The 18587-nt window shown below is 48.8% G+C and overlaps 1 protein-coding gene across 3 annotated transcripts in view; it reads left to right on the forward strand.

Annotated features, from left to right (window-relative positions):
* Positions 1 to 18587, forward strand: part of MEGF6 (multiple EGF like domains 6) — a 107308-nt gene that overhangs the window by 66233 nt on the left and 22488 nt on the right. For all 3 annotated transcript variants that reach the window (XM_055704785.1, XM_055704786.1, XM_055704787.1), the window contains 7 exons: positions 852 to 974; positions 10960 to 11085; positions 11977 to 12099; positions 12511 to 12633; positions 14726 to 14863; positions 16770 to 16892; positions 17738 to 17860. In XM_055704785.1, the coding sequence (XP_055560760.1) occupies positions 852 to 974; positions 10960 to 11085; positions 11977 to 12099; positions 12511 to 12633; positions 14726 to 14863; positions 16770 to 16892; positions 17738 to 17860 (879 nt within the window). The remainder of the gene's footprint in view (positions 1 to 851; positions 975 to 10959; positions 11086 to 11976; positions 12100 to 12510; positions 12634 to 14725; positions 14864 to 16769; positions 16893 to 17737; positions 17861 to 18587) is intronic.

Here is an 18587-nt window from a genome sequence, read left to right on the forward strand (position 1 = left end):
GGAGAGGGCTGGGGACCTGTGGTCAGAGTCTCACCATTTGCATTCTGCAACATTTAGGGGTCCAGTTGGACTTCATCATGTTCTGAAGCATCGTATAATTATGAACAAATCCATTTTAATAACTTTCTCCAGGTATTAACACATTTTCTTTCTCGTCTCTGGTGATGCGTAGCAATTCTCAGCATAGCTTATCATTAGATACCCCAGATTTTGCTGCATTTCAGCAGCAGGTCAAGTGAGTTCCAGGTGCAAATGGTGTGAAATGCATTAAACGCTTTGCAAAACACTGAGATGAGAAGCACGGCAGTAAAACCTCTCACCTGTGACCCCTGGCTGAGCTCGGTGGAAGCCAGCTTCTGTGCTTCAAAAGGATGAGAACATCTGCTGCTGTGGCACCGCAGCATTGAACTTGGCTGTTTCGTATCGTTCCTCCTCACTTCGGTCTGTAACGTTAGCTGTTTGCTCCCACCGTTGATGGAAGTAATGGATGGACCAGCCCAGCCTGTTTTCCACATATAAAGAGTATGGAAGCGTAAAGTATTAATTAATCCACAATCTTAGAGCGAATGGGAAAAGTGACCATTGTGAGGTGAACGAGATGAAGGATGCTTTATGCTAATTGACAAATAAGATGCTTGATTTTTTTTTCTTTTTTTTCTTTACCCCCCACTGGTTGCATGCTTGTCCTTGAAATTTAAATAGCTTGACTGATTAAACAATGAAATGGCAATTCTGTTCCCTCTGCATTCCTTTCTCAAATGTGGAGTCAGTCAACAGAGGATAAATAATCCTGACTTCAGATACCGTCATGCCCACTTAATTGTTTTCCCCTCTTCCCTTTTCCTTTGCAGATGTTGACGAGTGCCAGGTCCACAATGGTGGCTGCCAGCACAGATGTGTGAACACCCTTGGATCTTATTACTGTGAATGCAAGCCAGGCTTTCGCCTGCACACAGATGGCAGGACCTGCATTGGTAAGTCACAGTCCTACGTTTCTCAAGAATCTCTATTTCTTCACAGCCCTTTTCCTACCTGTGAATGTGTGGCATTGTACAAAAAGTGCCTACACCGGCTTCCCCGCTCACATCCATCCTCTCTGCAGGGAACTGTAGATGACAGTGATGGATTGCGAGTTCCTTTGTTTCTCAGGATCCTGGTAGTCTTCCCTAACGTGTTTCTGTTACTGGGTTCATAATGTTTGCTGTTCCTCAGCGTGGACATGTACAATTTTGACTTCTTTGGAGTTCCTGAGTTTATTCTGGTTCAGAAGTAACTTCCAGCTTCTGCTTTTGATACAGGATATATCAGATACAGCATTTTCAGAACAAATACATAAACTAGATGATGAAAAGGTTGAAGTTAGTCTCCATTTCTGCCTCGGCTGTTTCCCCAGTCTGCCCAGTATGCACTAGGTATGACAGACAAGTGAAAATAAGCATGGCTGTGTGTGGGGATGTGGCCATAATAATCCCCAAACCTGCTTCCCTGGGATGCTGGTCATGCGTCCGCTTGGACGGTGCGTGTCCAGACATTACAATTCAGATGCCAGGTTTGGCTTGCAGCTGCTTTCTGGGCCAATTTCTTCAGATTTTGTTGTTTGCCTGCCCCAGACTAGAGGCTCAGAGACACCAGGGTGGAGCTTGGAGTCTGCCTCCCAGCATCTGCTGCTGCTGTTGTTTTTATTAAACCACTTCTCCCTCACAGCTTTTTTTTGACACATTTTTCCATTTTTTGAGGGATATTTTCATGCAAGTGGAAAGAATTCCTGGGCGATGGTATTACAAAGGCCATTTGCTGTTTTATTTCTCAGAATATAGCTGTGTCCCAGAGTTTATTAAGAACGACTGTGTGAGCCTGTGTGTTGCAGCTGGGAATGGTGATGCAAGTAGAAAAAATGCCACCTAAGGAAGTGGTACCCACCATGCCCAGAGCAGCACAAATGGCACATCTTTCTGCAGCTGCCCCTGCTATATGACGATGCTCTAAGAGGCACAGTGAGACATGCCCTTATGGTGCAAGTTCACCCAGTGCCCTCTATTTCGCTGGAAAAATCCAGAAGCAAAAGGACCACAAGGTAAAGAAAAAAGCCAATTATTCCCAGCCCACTGCTCTAGCACTGAGCATCTAAACTTGTGTTGATGGCTATGCATTGCTGCTCTTTGCCTGTAAGCATGTATGCGGTTTGTCATCTAATAATTTTCTTTGTAATATGTAGTTCTTGTTTTTGTGGTATACAGTGGTTCTGCCGCCTCTGCCTCATAGAATAAAACATGAGGCAAACTGAAATGAGGATGTTCTCAGCAGGGTCAGCCCCAGAAGGTGAAGCTATTTCCAGAGGAAGTACAAAAGGGATCACTAGAGGGAGGAATCTCTTGTTCAAAAGCAATTTCCATCCTTTGCTTTCCTTCTTCAGGCTTACCTGCTGGTGTGGCTGCAACGTGTGGAGCATTTCTGCCGGGATCTGGGCAGGCAGGGCTTCCCTGCTCCGTGCAGCTTGCGCTGAGCACTGCAAACCTGCTTTGCATTAAACTTCTGAGCAAGTATTTGCCATAACGTGCACAGCATTGGAATTCATCTGCCAAAATTAAGGGGTCTCTATTCATGAAACCTGATCTACTACAGGAGTAACTTGGGCAGTTTCTGGAAGCTCTGGGGAGTGGAGCTGGCAGGATCTGCTGTTAGTTCAGTGGTGCCTGTACCCCTGTGATCCACAAAGTACACAGGAAAGTAGATGCAGACCAGGCAGGGTGAGTCAAAACTCTCGCTACGTAATTGTCCAATGCGGTTTCTAAAGTAACAACAGAGCAGACCTAAAAATCTGGCTTTCTCGCTTCAGGGCTGGTGGCTTTTGTTCTTTACGCTTTTGTGACAGAAGTGTGCGTATGTATCACACCTTTGTAATAGCTCTGTCCTAAGCTACTAAGCTGGCTGTGCGGAGGGGGAGGAGTAAGCATCTTTTTCTAGTAAAAGCTTGGGACAGAGCACAGACCTAGAGGTTACTCCTCTGCTGGGGTTTGTGGCTGCCCTCTGTGTACCCGAGATGTAAGGCTGCCTTGTGCCCCAGGTGCCCACGTGCCACGACTCCCCATCCTGACGCTTGTTCCCTGGTGAACAGCTCCCTGCCACTATGGATTCCATATGGTGGCTCTTGGTGCCGGAGCCCAGCAGCTGTCCTCCTGCATCTGCCAGCTGCACGGCAGCAGTCACGCGCAGCCCAGCGTGACGTGGTTTGAGTTGACACAGCCCTGATTTGTGTAAATACCGGTTATTGGTGCCCTTGGAACAAGCCCACCCCACAGCAGAGCCCTGGCGAGGGCAGCACCTTGGCTGGTGACAGCGGGGAGGCCACCAAGGGAATGCTTTTGCCCCCGGTTTGGTTGCTGCAGTGGGATGCGCTCTCCGGTTTCTTGCCTTCGCTGACGCTGGGGCAGCGCACCTGTGAGCCTGGCAGCAGCTGTGGTCCGGTCAGGTGGCTTTCCATGGGTCACATTAGGGTAATCCCGAGCCCTTGAGCAAGCCCTCGCTTTCTGTGGTGTTTTCACAAGTACCCACAAGTGGTTCTTTCCTTTAGTGCTCCATCTACATAAATATTTACGCTGCAAAGGCAGAGGCTTTGCTCCAGTCTTGGAAATCCCACAGTTTTTATTAAGCTAGTATTGCTGAGGAGCTACCAGGCAGCGATGGCAGGGCACAGGCAGCAGCGAAGGCAGGAGGCTTTGCTCCACTTGCCTTCCCTCCACACTGCCACGCTGCTGTTTCAGGAGTGCTTTCCCAGCGCTGCTGGGGAAGAGGAAGGCATTTTCAATGCTGACCTTGAGGCCAGCTCCAACAGGAAGGCAGAACAACATGACTGAGCAGTGGAAAGCAGCATGAGCAGCCACCAAAGCCATAGGCACCAAGGTGTCCCCTGGAGCAGAGGAGCTTTTCAATGCCTTGGAGGCTGAGTGAGGGCAGTGCAGAGAGCAGGCATGATAGCCCCCTGTGTGGGGAGAAAAAAAGTTGAAATTCTACCTGGTAATGAGCTGCTGTATGGTTGTTGAATTGGTTGGTACCTGCGAGGAGATGGGTTGTGGTGCAGGGCAGGGCTGGAGCCGGAGCATGATGCAGCGTGGGTCAGAGCAGGTGTGTCAGGGCAGGTAACCACCGTCGCAAGGAGCAGAGCAGAGATGCTGCAGTGCCTGGCAGCTGCTTCCTCGGCTGCAGGTCAGTGGGGTTTGCTCAGGAGGGTCAGAACCATGTTTCTTCAGCCCTGTGAAGTTTCAGGCACTAACTTGACTTCAGCCAGGATAGTTTTTTTCCCTGCGTGGTTCCGAGGGATTAGGTTAACTGATAAAAGCTACATTTCTCTTCAGCTTGGGATATGCTTTGATTTTGCTGGACAGGTAAGATTCAGTGCTGCTAAAACAGAAAAAAAAAAAAAATGCCACTAACTAAAAAGAAGAGGCTAGGAACTGGAGATGGCGAGACTCTCCTGCCCATTCCTCTCTGCCCTCGGAGGCTGGCGAAGTGCTGCTGGTGGCCTGAGCCAGGGCTGCCAGCATGCTGGCACCTTGGGCTGGGTCAGGCGTGGAGATGGGCTTTGGGAAGCTGCTGGCAGCCCCAGCGAGCAGCAGCGCGAGCCAGGGAGCGTTCTGGAGACAGAAAAAGACTATTGCCGTGAAGTTTCTTGTTAAGGTCTGTAAAACCACGGATCTAATTCTTTAAATGTTTTCCGATCCCCACAAAAGCCGCAAAAGCTTCAATTAATTGGCAGCGCTGCCTGAAACGGGATGATCCTGAATTCCCCTGGGAGGCTGGTGGCCGTTAACCCCAGGAGTGCAGGACTGGGCGCAGAGCTCGCCTCTCCAGGGTGGACTCAGGGAGATTGGTCCTTTTCCACCTTCAGACCGAACTATTATTCCAAGCTTGTGATGGAAGGTTGAAGCTGATTTTATTCTGGAAGGTGTCAAAGAATTGGAAAACAGATGAAACCTTTTGCTACTTTCTTTTGATGGCTTTGCACCCTAGGTAACTGTTCACGTCTTTGTGTTTAGTATCGCAGATGGTAAAAAAGGCACAATGCAGGGAAGATCAGTAACAGTTTTCAGAAGTTACTTAGGCACCTTTAAAAGAAATTTCCTATGAAGTGTGTTGCAGCTCTGTGTAAATAGCTGCTTGGATTAGCCCTTGTGTTTTGTAGGATTGGAAGAAAGGTTTTGCCTTTAAAAGCATTTTTCTTCGAGGCCGTTAGTACCTTTTACAGCATGAACAGAGCTTGGCTCTCCACACAGGCCCACAGGGGATTCCTAAATCCCGCCTTTGACATGGCCTGGAGAACCAAGGGCAGTTGATGACAGACTCCCAGTGTCCCCGCACGCTCACACCTCAGGATCCCTTCCTTCCCTAGAGCTGTGTCTGCCCCTATCAGTCAGCATGGGAGCGAGGGGCTCCAAAAGCCTGACCGCGATTCCTGTGGTGCAGGAGTGGAATAAAAGCTTACAGCCAAGGCCAAGCTTTCGGCGTCAGGCTGTGATGTGTGAAAGCTGGGGTGTTAGGAGCCTGCAGGGGCTGCATCCCGCATCCTGCATCCTGCATCTCAGGGTGTGCCCATGCGACCCAAAAGGCAGCAGCAGCTCTCCGGGGTTAATGCGTACCTGGAACCGCTCTGGTGCCTGGGGCTCAGGAGAGCACAAAGAATGGCTTGAAGCCACTTCCCTGTGTCCTGCTCCTCTTGCAGAAGCTCTCAACCGTCATCGATGCTTTGGGTGAGCTGCAGCTCCATTGTGCGAGATTCTGTCGTTGCATCTTTGTTGTTCAAAGGTAGCAAGTCACTGATGATCTTAAGGCAGAAGGGAGGGAGAAAAGGAGAAAAAAATCCTACTGAAAGTGAAACAGAACAAAACGAGTCATTGGACGTCCTGAAATTACCTCTCTTTATCAGAACCACATGGGCGGGAGGCAGGAAGCTGACATCTTCAGGTCCTTCTCTGCTGTTTCAGCAGAGGGATGAAATCCAGTCCAAGGCAAAGAATTTAATCTGAGCCAATTGCTTTTGTTGGCCTGCAGAGTAGCGAGATGGTCTGTATTAACACACAACATGTTTCTGGAAATTGTCTGAGGTTAGAATAAATCAGTTTGGGATTACATGATGTATCCCCATTAAGAGTACTTCAAATGAAGGAATCTCAAATATAGCAGCAATTTATACGGCGTGCAGAAGGACTATGCTGTAAGGTCTGTGGGTTCGAACTGTGCGCGGAGGGTGACCGCCCGTATGGGCTTTGCAGAGTTTTTCCATTTGCACGCGCTGTACAGACAGCTTGCACGTCTCAGAAAGTCTGACCTTTTCTTTGTCCAGTGGCACGTTTCTCAGCTGTTTCTCAGAATCGATGGTTTTGTGTGACGCTGCAAAAGGAAACGTTGTGCTCAGTTCTACTTACAGCCGCTTACAGTTACTTTTAAAGTATTAGCTCACCGCCGGCCGGTTACACGGATCTGAAGGGAAGTTAAGTGGAGGAGCCCAAGTCAGCCCAAGCGAAGCGTTACCCCCACCTCGCTGTGGCACGAGGGTTACGCTCTGGGTTTGTGAGGATGCTGCAGACCCACACACTGGTCTCTGCCACTGAGCCCCGGGGACAAGCGGGGAGAGACACAGAAGGAGCGCATGCTGACGGCGGGGGGTTGGTAACGGCCCTTGGGCTGAGTGAGGGGGTCCCAGGGTGTCTCAGCGTACCTACAGGGGCTGGGGTCAGCTCTTCCCAGTCCGAGGAGGTCAGCTGGATGTACAGAGCTTGGGTAGCTTGGTTATTAGATTGACTCCTGTGTTAGGCTGCTGCTTTGTAGCCTCACTTCCCATATGCAGCTGGTAAAAACGACGTCCTTTTCCTCCCTTTTTATCTGTTTCCTGGGCCTGAGAGGGTCAGAATGTAGGAGTTAGCATCTTTCAGCAGCACTGCACTCCCTTCAGACAGAGGGGATGGAAGTAATGTCCCTTTTGCAGACGATGAAATATCATCTGCGGAAAATCTGTCTGAGCTTTAATTACAAAAGTCTGTGTGATGTACAAGATGACACTGGATTTGGCAACGCTGTCACAGAAATGTTAATCTCGGGAAAGCATCTGGGAATGGAAATATTTTTAGAGTGGTTCTGTAAACAGAAAAAAAGAGCAGTAATTAAAGCAAGGCCAGCAGTGAGGTCTGCTGGCTGTTAACTCTGCGAGAAGCCAGCTAAGGAGACCAGAATTAGAAGGCCCTTGCTTTGATGGAAAGACACCCAGAACAATTTTAACACATTTTCATTTGTTTCATCTGATTATTCCTGATTGTTAAATTTAATTAGTCTGTATCTTAGCAAAATGGTGGTACTGCACAAGCAGCCTTGCCAGTCTGTGCAGCATGAGCAGCTCTGCGACGCTGCAGGATGCAATTGCTTTGCTTGCTACGTCGTGTGCGTGCCACCAGCGCTGTGTAGCTTACGAGCACCGTATAGCCGGTGATGCCAGCCACTTCTTCCCTGTGCATGAATCTCTTGGCAGAGAAGGGCTTCTGGTTCCCATTACCCGTAGTGGTCTGGAACGTGCCCACGATGGCTGAGACAGCAGTGTGCGCTGGCCCCTTCGTCATCGTGTGCAATCGCAGAATGGAGAGGCTCAGATGGGGTTATTAGTCTTGAAGAGGATATTTGCTAGCAAATAAGCTGTACTAAAGAAACACAGGAGGAAACAATGCTCTACAAGACCCCTGTGCTCTCAGTGCTTCACCTTTTATGTTCTCTTAGTGGCCGGCAGACGGCCTTGGTTAAGATCGGCACAAGCGGTTCAGGCACTCGGTTGTGTGTGCCTGGCCAGCACCTTGGCCAAGGAGGACCCACTGGACCAGGACCGCGTGTCCCTTCCGTTGCGTCCGTATCCTCCTCCAGCTGCTCGCAGTGCCCAAGCGTTGCCACGTCCCACGTGTCGAGTGCCTGAAGATTCCTCTGCCGTCCAGGAGCAGCTTTTGCCCTTGCAAAGCTCCATCAGTTGGTGGGTGCCGGCAGCGTGCCTTGGTGCGTGGGTCGGTGCAACCCGGAGAGACACGCTGAGCTTAGTGTGTAGAAGTAACGCTTTTGGAAAGGCTGCTGTGTCCAGACTTGACAGGATTTCTGCCTGCTTACATTTTGTAGGTTAAAGAAGAACCCGGACATGAGTTTTTTCCACTCTGAAATGTTGTCTTTTAGGGGTATGCAAGGAGGGCGGTTATTTAGACTGCAAATCCATACAAATAACTGCATACTAGGAGGTTATTTTAGATGTAAGATGCATTGGCTAGTTACACATTGGCCCAGTAGTTTTCCCATATGAAGGAATATTTTGGCAGGCATTAGCATAGTCTTACTTTATTTTTTTTTTAAAAAAAGAACACTCCAACAAGCACATTATTTATGGGTATTTCTGAATATATGTTATTAAACACTTTAATATATCAGAATTTTCTAAAATGACCACCCATCTCTGTTAAAGCTTAAGTACTGTAACTCTGACCCATAACTTTTCCGGAACGTTGAGCATTTCTGTTGTTTCCTTCCAAATGGATTTGGAAACAATGTCAGCACAACTAACATAAACTGATAGGTTTTGCTCCAGCTGTACGTTGTGTATGGCAGTACTTCGACTCTATTAAGTTGCTTTAATTCCCCTAAATGTTGTTTAAGTAATTAGAGGCATACAATGGGAAGTTGGTTTTTAAAAGTTTGAAATGCGAATGCTCCTCAGCTCTGAGTCAAGGCATAGTGTTTGGAAGGGAACTGCTTGCAGAAAAAAATATATGAATATACTGTTCTGCCTTTTATCTTCCTCCTGTGCCAAATGTTTGTTTGTCACTAATATACAAGACAGGCTTAATCAAATTACTTGCTGTGCTTTCTCTATAGGAAATATTCCTTTGAGTGCCTGGCAGAGCAGTGCCGCATGCCTGCCTGTTGCAGGGCGTTGGTACCTGATGGTGGGCTGCATGCATGATGCACCTGATGATGGTGCCTGCAGCCCACCCGCTCATCTGTGCCCCACACATGGGTGTTTGACAGACCCAGCTTGCCCTGGGATTCAGAGACCTTGTTAAAAGTCAGAGGCATTTACTAGCGTATGCTTTCCAGGCTCGCCTGCTTAGCAAAACTCTCGAGGTTGTTGAGGGCACTGTGATTACCTGAAGTGCTAGTTTGTGGAGAGATGTTTTTCATTAGAGATATTTTTAGCTTGCTTATAAGATTCCTCAGAGTCAGCACATTAGTTTACTCTGGAGTTTGAAAAACAGGTCAGAAATGTGTGATACCACAACTCATCGTACCATTCTGCTTATGGAAACCAGGTCTGGGTTTCCATCCCACACCATGGCTGGGTTTTAGCCGTGTTGCACCCACACAGCTTTGATGTGCAGCACACGGTGCGTTTCGTGCACGTTCGTGTCTCCTGAGTGGAGGAACAGGCTTTAAAGGCCGATTTCCCAGCTCCCCCGTAAGGGACACCTGTCTTTGCAGCACTCTCAGTCTCTGAGATGCTCACAGATTTAGGAGTAGGCTAACTCAAGAGTCATGCAATGGTCCAAGAGGAGGCTTCATCACTTTGGAGATATGTAGTTACCCTGAGATGACTTATCTACCAGAGTCCATGAATTCCATTCTGGAAAGTCCTTCCCTGCTCTGTTTTCTGTCTCAAATTTCTCCTGGATACAACAAGGTCAGTGGTCCTGGATAGCTGCAGCCTAGTAAAAATAAGCAGGCAAACTGCCCGCTTGCCGGTGGCAAGGTGCACACATCTCCCATTAAACATCGTGCTTTTGGTGCTTATCCTGCAGAGAAGTCCCAGATTATAAGAACAGAAAGTGGGGAGGAGAAGGCTATTTTAGGGCTGATTAACGATAGCAAACTTATAAAGATAGTCCACGTGTTTGGTCATAAGATCTGTTTTCTGCCGTAGCCTAGGCAAAGCCTTCTGTTTTCTGACTGTTTGAAATCCTTTGGGCAGGAAAGCGCCTTGCGCAAGGCCACACAGAAACGCTGTGGCACGGCCAGGAACACCAGTTGGGAATCTCAATTCCCAGTCCTGGCTGCACTTCAGATGAAATCACGGTTCCCACCAGCATATCTCTGTGCTCAGCTGCACTGCTGGTGACAGCATCAGTTACTTGCAGTGTGGATGAGCACATGTCCTGGCTTGCGTGTAGAAATCTCCTAGTCAAAGCACTGAGCTGGGGGTTATAACACCTGATTGAGGTGCAGACATGCAGGATGCATCTTAAAATATTTTTCCTTAAACGTTCCCAGAAGAACTGATGGTACCAGCTGGGCTTTGCATGGTGAAGTCAGCGTCTTTTGCACGTCATGGAGGCAGAAACTTAGTGTTCCGCATCGTTTTGTTACAGGGAAACCTGAGTACACCAGAGTGCAACTCTGAGCAGTAATTAAGCTAAAGTAGTGGTGGCATTGCACCTGCAGTGACTGCCTTTGAATAAAAGTACGAGGATTTTGGCAATAACGCAGTGCGGAAGCGTGCTTGCCGACACGGGCACCCTTCGGAGAGGGCAGGTCCCTGTTAGGAAGCATGCCGCTTGTCACCTTCCCTCCTGTGTGACGCCACGGAGGACCTAGCCCAGACTCCCACATCCCGGTCTTACCTCCCAGGATTGCTGCTGGGATCTTCTTTTGCAGAAAAGAGTGGTTTTAAGCTGCTATACGACACTGTTGAGCCAATTTTACCTTTAAAGAAAAGGGGCCCCATCTGGAGAGGGTCCGGTGACCTCTCTCGTGTGCTGCACACAGATTTTTGCAGCAACAGCTCACCTTTAGCACAGCTCTGGCTTTAGCCCAGGTTGAATATGCCCCAATTTTAAATTCTCATTAGCAGGACTCTGTGTCAGCGTGTGCAATTTGCCCTGGTCCTGTGCAGGAGACTTGTCCAGGTGCCATTATTTTTGCGACAAATACTCATGTCCCTTTGTCTCGTAGCTGTGAACACGTGTGCCCTGAACAACGGTGGCTGCGAACACGACTGCGTGCAGGTGACGCTGGCACAGCACCAGTGCCGGTGCCGGCACAATTACCAGCTGCAGGAAGACGGCAAACGCTGCGTCCGTGAGTCCCCTCGGGCACGCATGGGGGGCTGGGGAGGCAGAGCTGAGCTTTGGCCTTTTTTTTCATGGGTGGCTGAGGGGTGGGGGGAATAGGGAGCACGCACTCGCACACTCAGATGTCAAAACAGAGCACTCTGCAGTGCTTCTCCCCAGTAAGAACTCTGCGTGTTATGTTGTGGTTCTATTCTGCAGTTTATTCGCAAAGGCTAGGAAGAGCTGAAGGAGCGTAGCCAACAAAAATGAGGTTGTACGAAGGCGCGTGCTTCTGGAAAAGTGAAGGACAGCAACATGTCGCAGCAGGACGGGATCTTCTCCCCCTGCTTGCAACTTTCTGGCTGACCTGTGCTCAGCTGCAGGAGGGAGAGAAACTGAAGGGGACAGAGAGCAGAAATTTAATCTTCTCATTCATAGCAGCTGGTATTCAAGAAGTAGTAGGAGGGAAGTATTTAGCTGTGAAGTTGCTAAGGGAAAAGGAACAACTGGGATGTTAAAACCACAGCCAGTGGTAGGGGATTGTAGCATCTGTCCAGGTCCTGGAGCAGGTCAGGGATTGGCAGAACCTCCCGACAGGAGCACTGGAAGCAAATTTGCCTGGCGCTTGCTCTGTAATCTCTACAGAGGGACGTGCCCCTGCCAAGCTTCTGCTGGAAAGGTTTTACACAGATCAGTGCCTGCCTTTTGCAGGATCTTGCACCACGTAAATCCTCCTGCCAGGATGCAGCAGCACACAGAGAGCAGCAGCAGGGACTTTCTGTCTGGTGGAGAATGGTCTTTCACAGATGCAGACTTTTTTGCTAGAAACTGCTCGATGCTCTGTTCTTCCATAAGCGTAATGCCAGCAAGAGCTCGGACTGGTATGCAATAAGCCTGCCTCTTCTGCTTTGATCTGCAGTGAGGAACCCCTGCAGCGACAGGAACGGGGGCTGCATGCACCGGTGCCACAACCACCACGGAACTGCCCGCTGTGAGTGCCACCCTGGCTACCGGCTGGCACCCGACAGCAGGGCCTGTGAGGGTAAGCGCCTGCGGCAAAGCTTCCACGGAGAAAAACAACTGATGGGGGAGAATAGTGCTCAGCAGTAGCAGCTGTCAGCGTCTGTGAATTTACGAGTGAGGCACAAGCCTTCTTGGGGGTGGCATGAGAGCGCTCAGCTGATGTCTGTCCAAGAGCCCTGCTCAAGTTCTCTGGAACAACACTTGAGTTTCATGTGATCCAGCTTCCCAGGAAGCTTCACAGCAATTCTGAACTCTTAACTCTGTTTCTCTGTTGGCCTGGACACCAGTGAAGAATTTAGGGTGTGAAAAACTGGTGAAGAATTTAGGGTGCAAAATACCGGTGAAAAACTTGATGATGGTAACAATCATCCCTTTGAAAGAATGTTGATGGTTCAGCCTGCTTTGCTTATTGATTGCTCATCTCTTGCAGACGTGAATGAGTGTACGACTGGGCTGGCCATGTGTGCACACCAGTGTCTCAACACTCGCGGCTCCTTTAAGTGCACCTGTAACCCAGGCTACGAGCTGGGGGCGGACAGCAGGCAATGCTATCGTGAGTACTGCATGCAGGACCCCCTCTCAGGCAGGGATGGGAGGTGGGTTTGCTTCTGCAGGCAAGTGTTTGTGCACTATCCTCTGTGAATTGGTGGGGCCAAGTTATAGCAATTTCTTTTCTTTTTTTTTTTTGAAGGATTTCACAAGCAGGTTTGGGACTGTTTACTCTCCACCAAGATAAAAAAGTTTGTCTGATCTTTAAAATTACCATGAAGCTACTTTTCCTTGTTTAGGCAATGTATTTGGAGCCATTTGGCTCCAAATAGGCCAAGTTCTGCTCTTGGGGACTTTGCTGGACCAGTTCAGGCAGCTGCAGATGTGTCACTGAAGAAGGAATTGAGCTAGTGAAGTGATTGCATCTGCTCCCATCAAGAAAAAAATAAACACTATTATGCAAGAATAAGCCAGATTGCCTGAACGTCTGTTCAGCTAATACACATCAGCGGGGACAGCCCAAAGCAGAGCTATTGGCATTTAGCACTAGCACCCCCTTACAGATGAAAGCCACCATGGTAGTCCCAGTGCTGGCAGCTGGTGTTACTGGAACCCGTGATGCTCCACTTCTGCAGCAGCTCTCACTGTGAGCCTGCCAAGGGCATGAGGGGAAGGCTGTGCAGACCATAAATGGGTCTTGAAAGGCATCAAACAGAGCAATGCACGGAGCTAGACTGATGACATGCTATGTAACAACCTAAGCACACACACACCTTTCTTTCTAGGAACATGGTTTCTTTCACACTGCATATTCTGTGAAAGAAAATGCCGTAGCTCAGTTTCATGTGCAACAGCACATTTATTTTCAGCTGCTGGGGTGAAGGTGTGTGATTGCCAGCAAGGCTTACAGAGGATAGGGTTCGGAAGCCAGGTCTATGCCTAATGCATCCTACCTCCTCACCTAGCCCTGTGACTGTGCAGGAGGGAAGATCACCCTCTGTGGCTTCAGCTAGCTGGCCGACCGGTGACAAAAAGCTTAGCTTCATTGCTACTCAAGTCTTGGTTTTCCAAGTAAGCCCCTGGTAAGAGATGCTAACCCTGGAGGGTCACTTGACATCAGGGACAGTGGAAGCACAAGCCCCACTCATGTTTGGACGTGGCTTCTCCAGTTGTCACGACTCATTGCCATAACATCGACAATACCTCTACTTAGGTGCCAGCTATAGAATTAAGTAGCGTTCTTGTATGGGAAGTGTTTCTCCTTGCCCCTTCTAGCATGTTTCTAATGCAAAACTCTGGTTGTCTTGCATTAATGAGAAAAGGAAAGATAGACTATATTCATGGTGTGAAATCTGGAAGATAGTCTTCCACCAGGGCACAGCTTTTGGTTTTGACGCACACAGATCCATTGGGAAGGATCAAGCTCCCCTTCTTTCATCCTCCTTGGGTCTGAACACACCAAAAACTCAAAAATGTTCTTGAAGGCAGAAATTATTTTCCTGAGGTTCAGGACTGAGTCAAAGCTCCATGGTACAAGTTCTTTTTAGTTTAAGAAAGCTTAATTGACTAGACAAGTTTACATAAACTTTGCCAAGCTAAGAAGATATATGGCTGCTATTGATGTTTGCGCCTACCATTTTTGACGTGTCAGTAACTAACATTTCTAGCTGTAGGCATCTGGATGTTTCCATAGTTAGCTGCATTCTGCTGCTCCCATTTCTAGCTGGCATCAGAACAGCTCTGTACTCACAAAGACCGAGCCAACTTTCAGTTGGCAGCACATACTGCAGCTTGTCAGGAATGGGAGCAGTTTTGTCTGCAGTCTGGTTCATCTCAGAGATTGTCCAGAGCCTGCTCCGCCAGTCTGTCCCTAAGAGGCTACGTGGGGCGTTGCCTGGGATCCATCCATTTATTTTTATACATCACTTCCCAGCCCAACGGTGGCCTCTGTGCAAAACTATTTTCATCCTTCCCCCACTGTGGAGCACTTCTCAGCAGGGCTGTTCGCACACAAATGTGCATGCGAGGAGCTGGGCTGGAAGCTGCCGTGTGGGTACCTGCTTGAGGGCAGCACCGAGGGAAGGCTGGGGCAGCCAGTATGTACAGACGGATGTGCAGCACATGCTGCAGGATCCTAACCGGTGTGCCTTTTCCAGGGATAGAAATGGAGATTGTGAACAGTTGTGAAGCCAGCAATGGTGGCTGTTCCCATACGTGCCACCACACCAGCTCTGGCCCAGTCTGTACCTGTAACTTTGGCTATCGGCTCGAAGAGGACCAGAAGACATGCACTGGTAAGGCAAGGGAAAAGGTACATAATCTTGTCTTTACAAGTACATCTCGTAACGATGAGGACCTCCGTGTGTTAGCTACTTTGTGTATGTGCACTACAAAAAGGTTAACCAGGCTAGAAACAGATGCAAAGGGAAAGGAGGTGAGATACTGCTGTGCTTGGAATCCTCAAAGCTGTGCTCAAGGACCTCCCTGGACACTAACTCTTGACTTCAGGACTAGTTAATTCGTGCCTGCTGAAACTGATCTAAGGCAGCATTGGCAGATACGGAGACTAGCATCTCAGATGCCTATAAGCCTACATCTGGAAGGGATGATACTCAAAATGTACCATCCTGCCTGTTATCTCCATGTAATTTGAGTAAATGACTGATGTGGATGAGTCACTATGTGCAAGCCAAGCTACATAGTTCAGCCCCATCCGGTTCTATAAATATGTGTTGATGGAGAGGTAAGGGTGAAATGCACCTCGAGCTCTGTAAATGCTACACAGCTGAGGCATGCACTTTATATTGCATTACTGAGCCCCTTGCAGCAAATAACCTAGTCAGAATCCCACTGTAATGCTCAGTAGCCAGACATTTACTTCACCGGTGTGTCAGGCTGTTGTTTACGTCTGTGCTCACGATAGGGCTGTGGTTTACACCTTGCTTACGATAGGGCTGTGGTTTACGTCGTGCTCACGATAGGGCTGTGGCTCAGGCTTGCCCAGCAAGGCTGGGGGAATGTTTCCATCCTTCAGGCAGTCCAAAGCTGTAAGAAACCCTGGCGCCCTTCCTGCAGGTTAGTTTGAGGCACTTATACCTAGAGACAGATATACCTATACTTTCTAGAAAACCAGCAAATAAGAGGCTGCTAGCAAAGAGTGACAGTGTTTAGTGATGCAAAACCATACTCACATATTTCCATGCAGTGTAGAGTTGCAGTTCATCTTACCCAGGAAGTAATTCTTGAATTTGTTCCGTCTTTGTTCAGTACCACCTTCTTCCTGCAGTTTTCAAGGGGCACGGCGGTCCAGGGCATCTGTTAGGGATGGATTCGCTCCTCAGCAGGCTGCCGCAGGCACCCACAGTTCTTGTGCAAAGAGGGGCAATTCCTGTGCCGGAGGAGAGGGACCCAAAATCCTCAGGATACTGGCTTTCCTCCGTGGCTCTGAGGAAGCAGTAGGAGCTGTCTCCATATAGCATCACGAGATGGGAGCAAAAAAGGCAGGACCGGAACTGAAGTCTACCCTGAAAGATCATTATTCCTTTGCATGCTACGACGCCTGGTAAACTTTCTGTAGCCCAGCAGTGCTCTTTGTTTTCCTGCTAGATACCTCCTTGGTCCAGCCTCCTCCACTGGTAGGGGGATGCTTCACAAACCCCTCTACTGCACGGGCACTGCGGTAATTCCACTTCACAGCAGACAAATGGAGTCCCATAAATACAAGGGGCTTGAAATGTCAAGCTGCAGGAGCTCTGCTTTCTCCAGGTTATCTAGACCCATCCTTCAGAGACTTCACTCAGTTTGTAGGAACCATGCAGACCTCAACCATCTCCAAACTCAGCATCAGTATTTTTAACAGGGTAAATCAGAAACAAGAGCCAGTATTACAGTTGGAATCTTCCCCCTGTTTGTAAGTACACAAAGCCTTTAACAACAATCTTGAGCTGAAAATCACAATTATCTTCCCACAGGCCTCTAGGATTCAGGACTCCTCCTTGGCTGGGGAGCACATTGCAGAGGATGATCCATTAACATAAGCCTCACTCATTTCAAGAGGAAAACAAGACTACTAGCTCAGGGTTTGGCAGTCAGATCAGTAAAATCTTCCCAGAACTAGTCACGGAGCAGTTTTAACAAGTAGTATCACCACTGCAAAGCTAGACATGCATTAACATCCAGTGCCCTTCGCTTTTTGTTTAGATATCAATGAATGTGATGATGGTTCTCACTGCTGTCAGCAAGACTGTTACAATTATCCTGGAGGCTACGAGTGTGCCTGCTATGCTGGATACAGGCTCAGCACGGACGGCTGCGGGTGTGATGGTAAGCAGAAATATCTAGCTGGATTCCCGCAAGTAAACCAGCAACGCCACGGTCCTCAGCCTCGCCGCAAGGCAGGAGAGATACACGGAACAGGTTCCACTAATCTTGGTTTTCTGTATTTTGTCAGCCTCCTCAGTTTGCTTAGAGCTAAGGCAACTCAGCTATTCTAACCCATATGCTAGTCCAGCACAACTGAAGAGTAGTGATGGGGCTTTTAAACACATGGCGTTATCCCAGTTCGAATTCCAAGGGAGTTGGTCCAGGTCTGACTCCATTAATTCACAGAAATCAATTTATGTTCAACCCCAGAGGCTAACATTGCCCATCATTTTCACCCAAGAGATACAGGAAAATAAATGTGTCTGTAGAAAATATGCTAAGACAGCGACTAACACAAGCTTTTAAGAAAACAAGGAATTGTCCTACCTGGTTTCAAACAGCCAGGTGTTTCTTCCCGTTTCTCCCAGCTTGTGCCAGTTTTCCTGTCAGCTCTCTGATGAGTTGCCTTCTTAGCAGTAACAATGTGGGGCTGTTCCTCCTAATGAGTTGTTCTCACTACCAAAGTTCTCCGTAATATTTCCCAGGTGAAAATCCAAGCTGACCTACCTGTTTCTACAAAATTAGTGGGAGACATGAACTGAAACTCAGCATATGGTACTGAAACCCAGGGCTCCCTCAGACACTTTGGGTGGTTTCACTCAATTTCTAGAGTCAGGTGGCTTGACATAACTAGTGGTGAGGATGCCACCAACCTGCTTGCTGACCTGTGGACAGGAATATATCTGCCCCCCGGTCCTGTACAGAGGCTCCGCTCTCATTACACTGCCATATCCCATGTTTTTCAGATGTGGATGAGTGCTCTTCAGATAACGGTGGATGTGAACACATATGCCAGAACCAGCTAGGGTCTTTCCAGTGTGGCTGCGAGATCGGACACAGGCTGGATGAGGACCGAAGGAGCTGTGTCTGTAAGTGCGACGCCTGCGCTGCCGCGTGGTCGAGCAGCAGGCTGCCCCCCAGCACAGCCCCCCGCACGCAGCCCGGGCCAGTGTGGGCTTGAGCTCTTTAGCCCTGCACACCACCTTTTCCACAGCACTTAACTACTGATAGCAGTGGAAATGACTCGCACCACCAGCAGAAAGCTTTCCCCTGACAGGGCCAGTCCTATTTCAGCCACGTTGCACAGCGCAGCGAGAGCTCCACGTTAACCTAAGTACTGGAGTCCTTTCCACGGTCGCCAGCCTCTACGGTTTTTCCTTGTAAGAAATAACAGATTATTGTTTTTTTTAAGCAGTAGTGCCTTTATCCCACCACCAAACACACTATTACCCAACTTACTTAGGGCAGCCACCACGTCACTCCATCTGATGACCCCCAGCAGTGTTGTCCAGGTTCTTGGAGAGGCTTCCCGAAAGCTGGATCCGGAAGAGCAGCACTCAGTACCTCACTGCTCTGGCAAAATGCCTGAGCATCCTCCAGCCCCTCTGGCTTTTACCAGCTCTGGCTCTGCAGCACCTGCCCCGGCTCCCAAGGGTGCCTGTGCATCCCTTGGCTGCCTGATTTTTAACCCCACAAGGGAAGGAAACCTTTAGCCATACCTGATAGATACTCCTTCCGAAAGGAGAACCAAGCTGAAATGCTTCGTTTTGTTAGATGGGTGGTCTTGTTTAATTTTCCACGAAAGAGTTAAGTTGC

Source organism: Falco cherrug, chromosome 3, assembly GCF_023634085.1.
Source record: "Falco cherrug isolate bFalChe1 chromosome 3, bFalChe1.pri, whole genome shotgun sequence".
Taxonomy (NCBI): Eukaryota; Metazoa; Chordata; class Aves; order Falconiformes; family Falconidae; genus Falco; species Falco cherrug.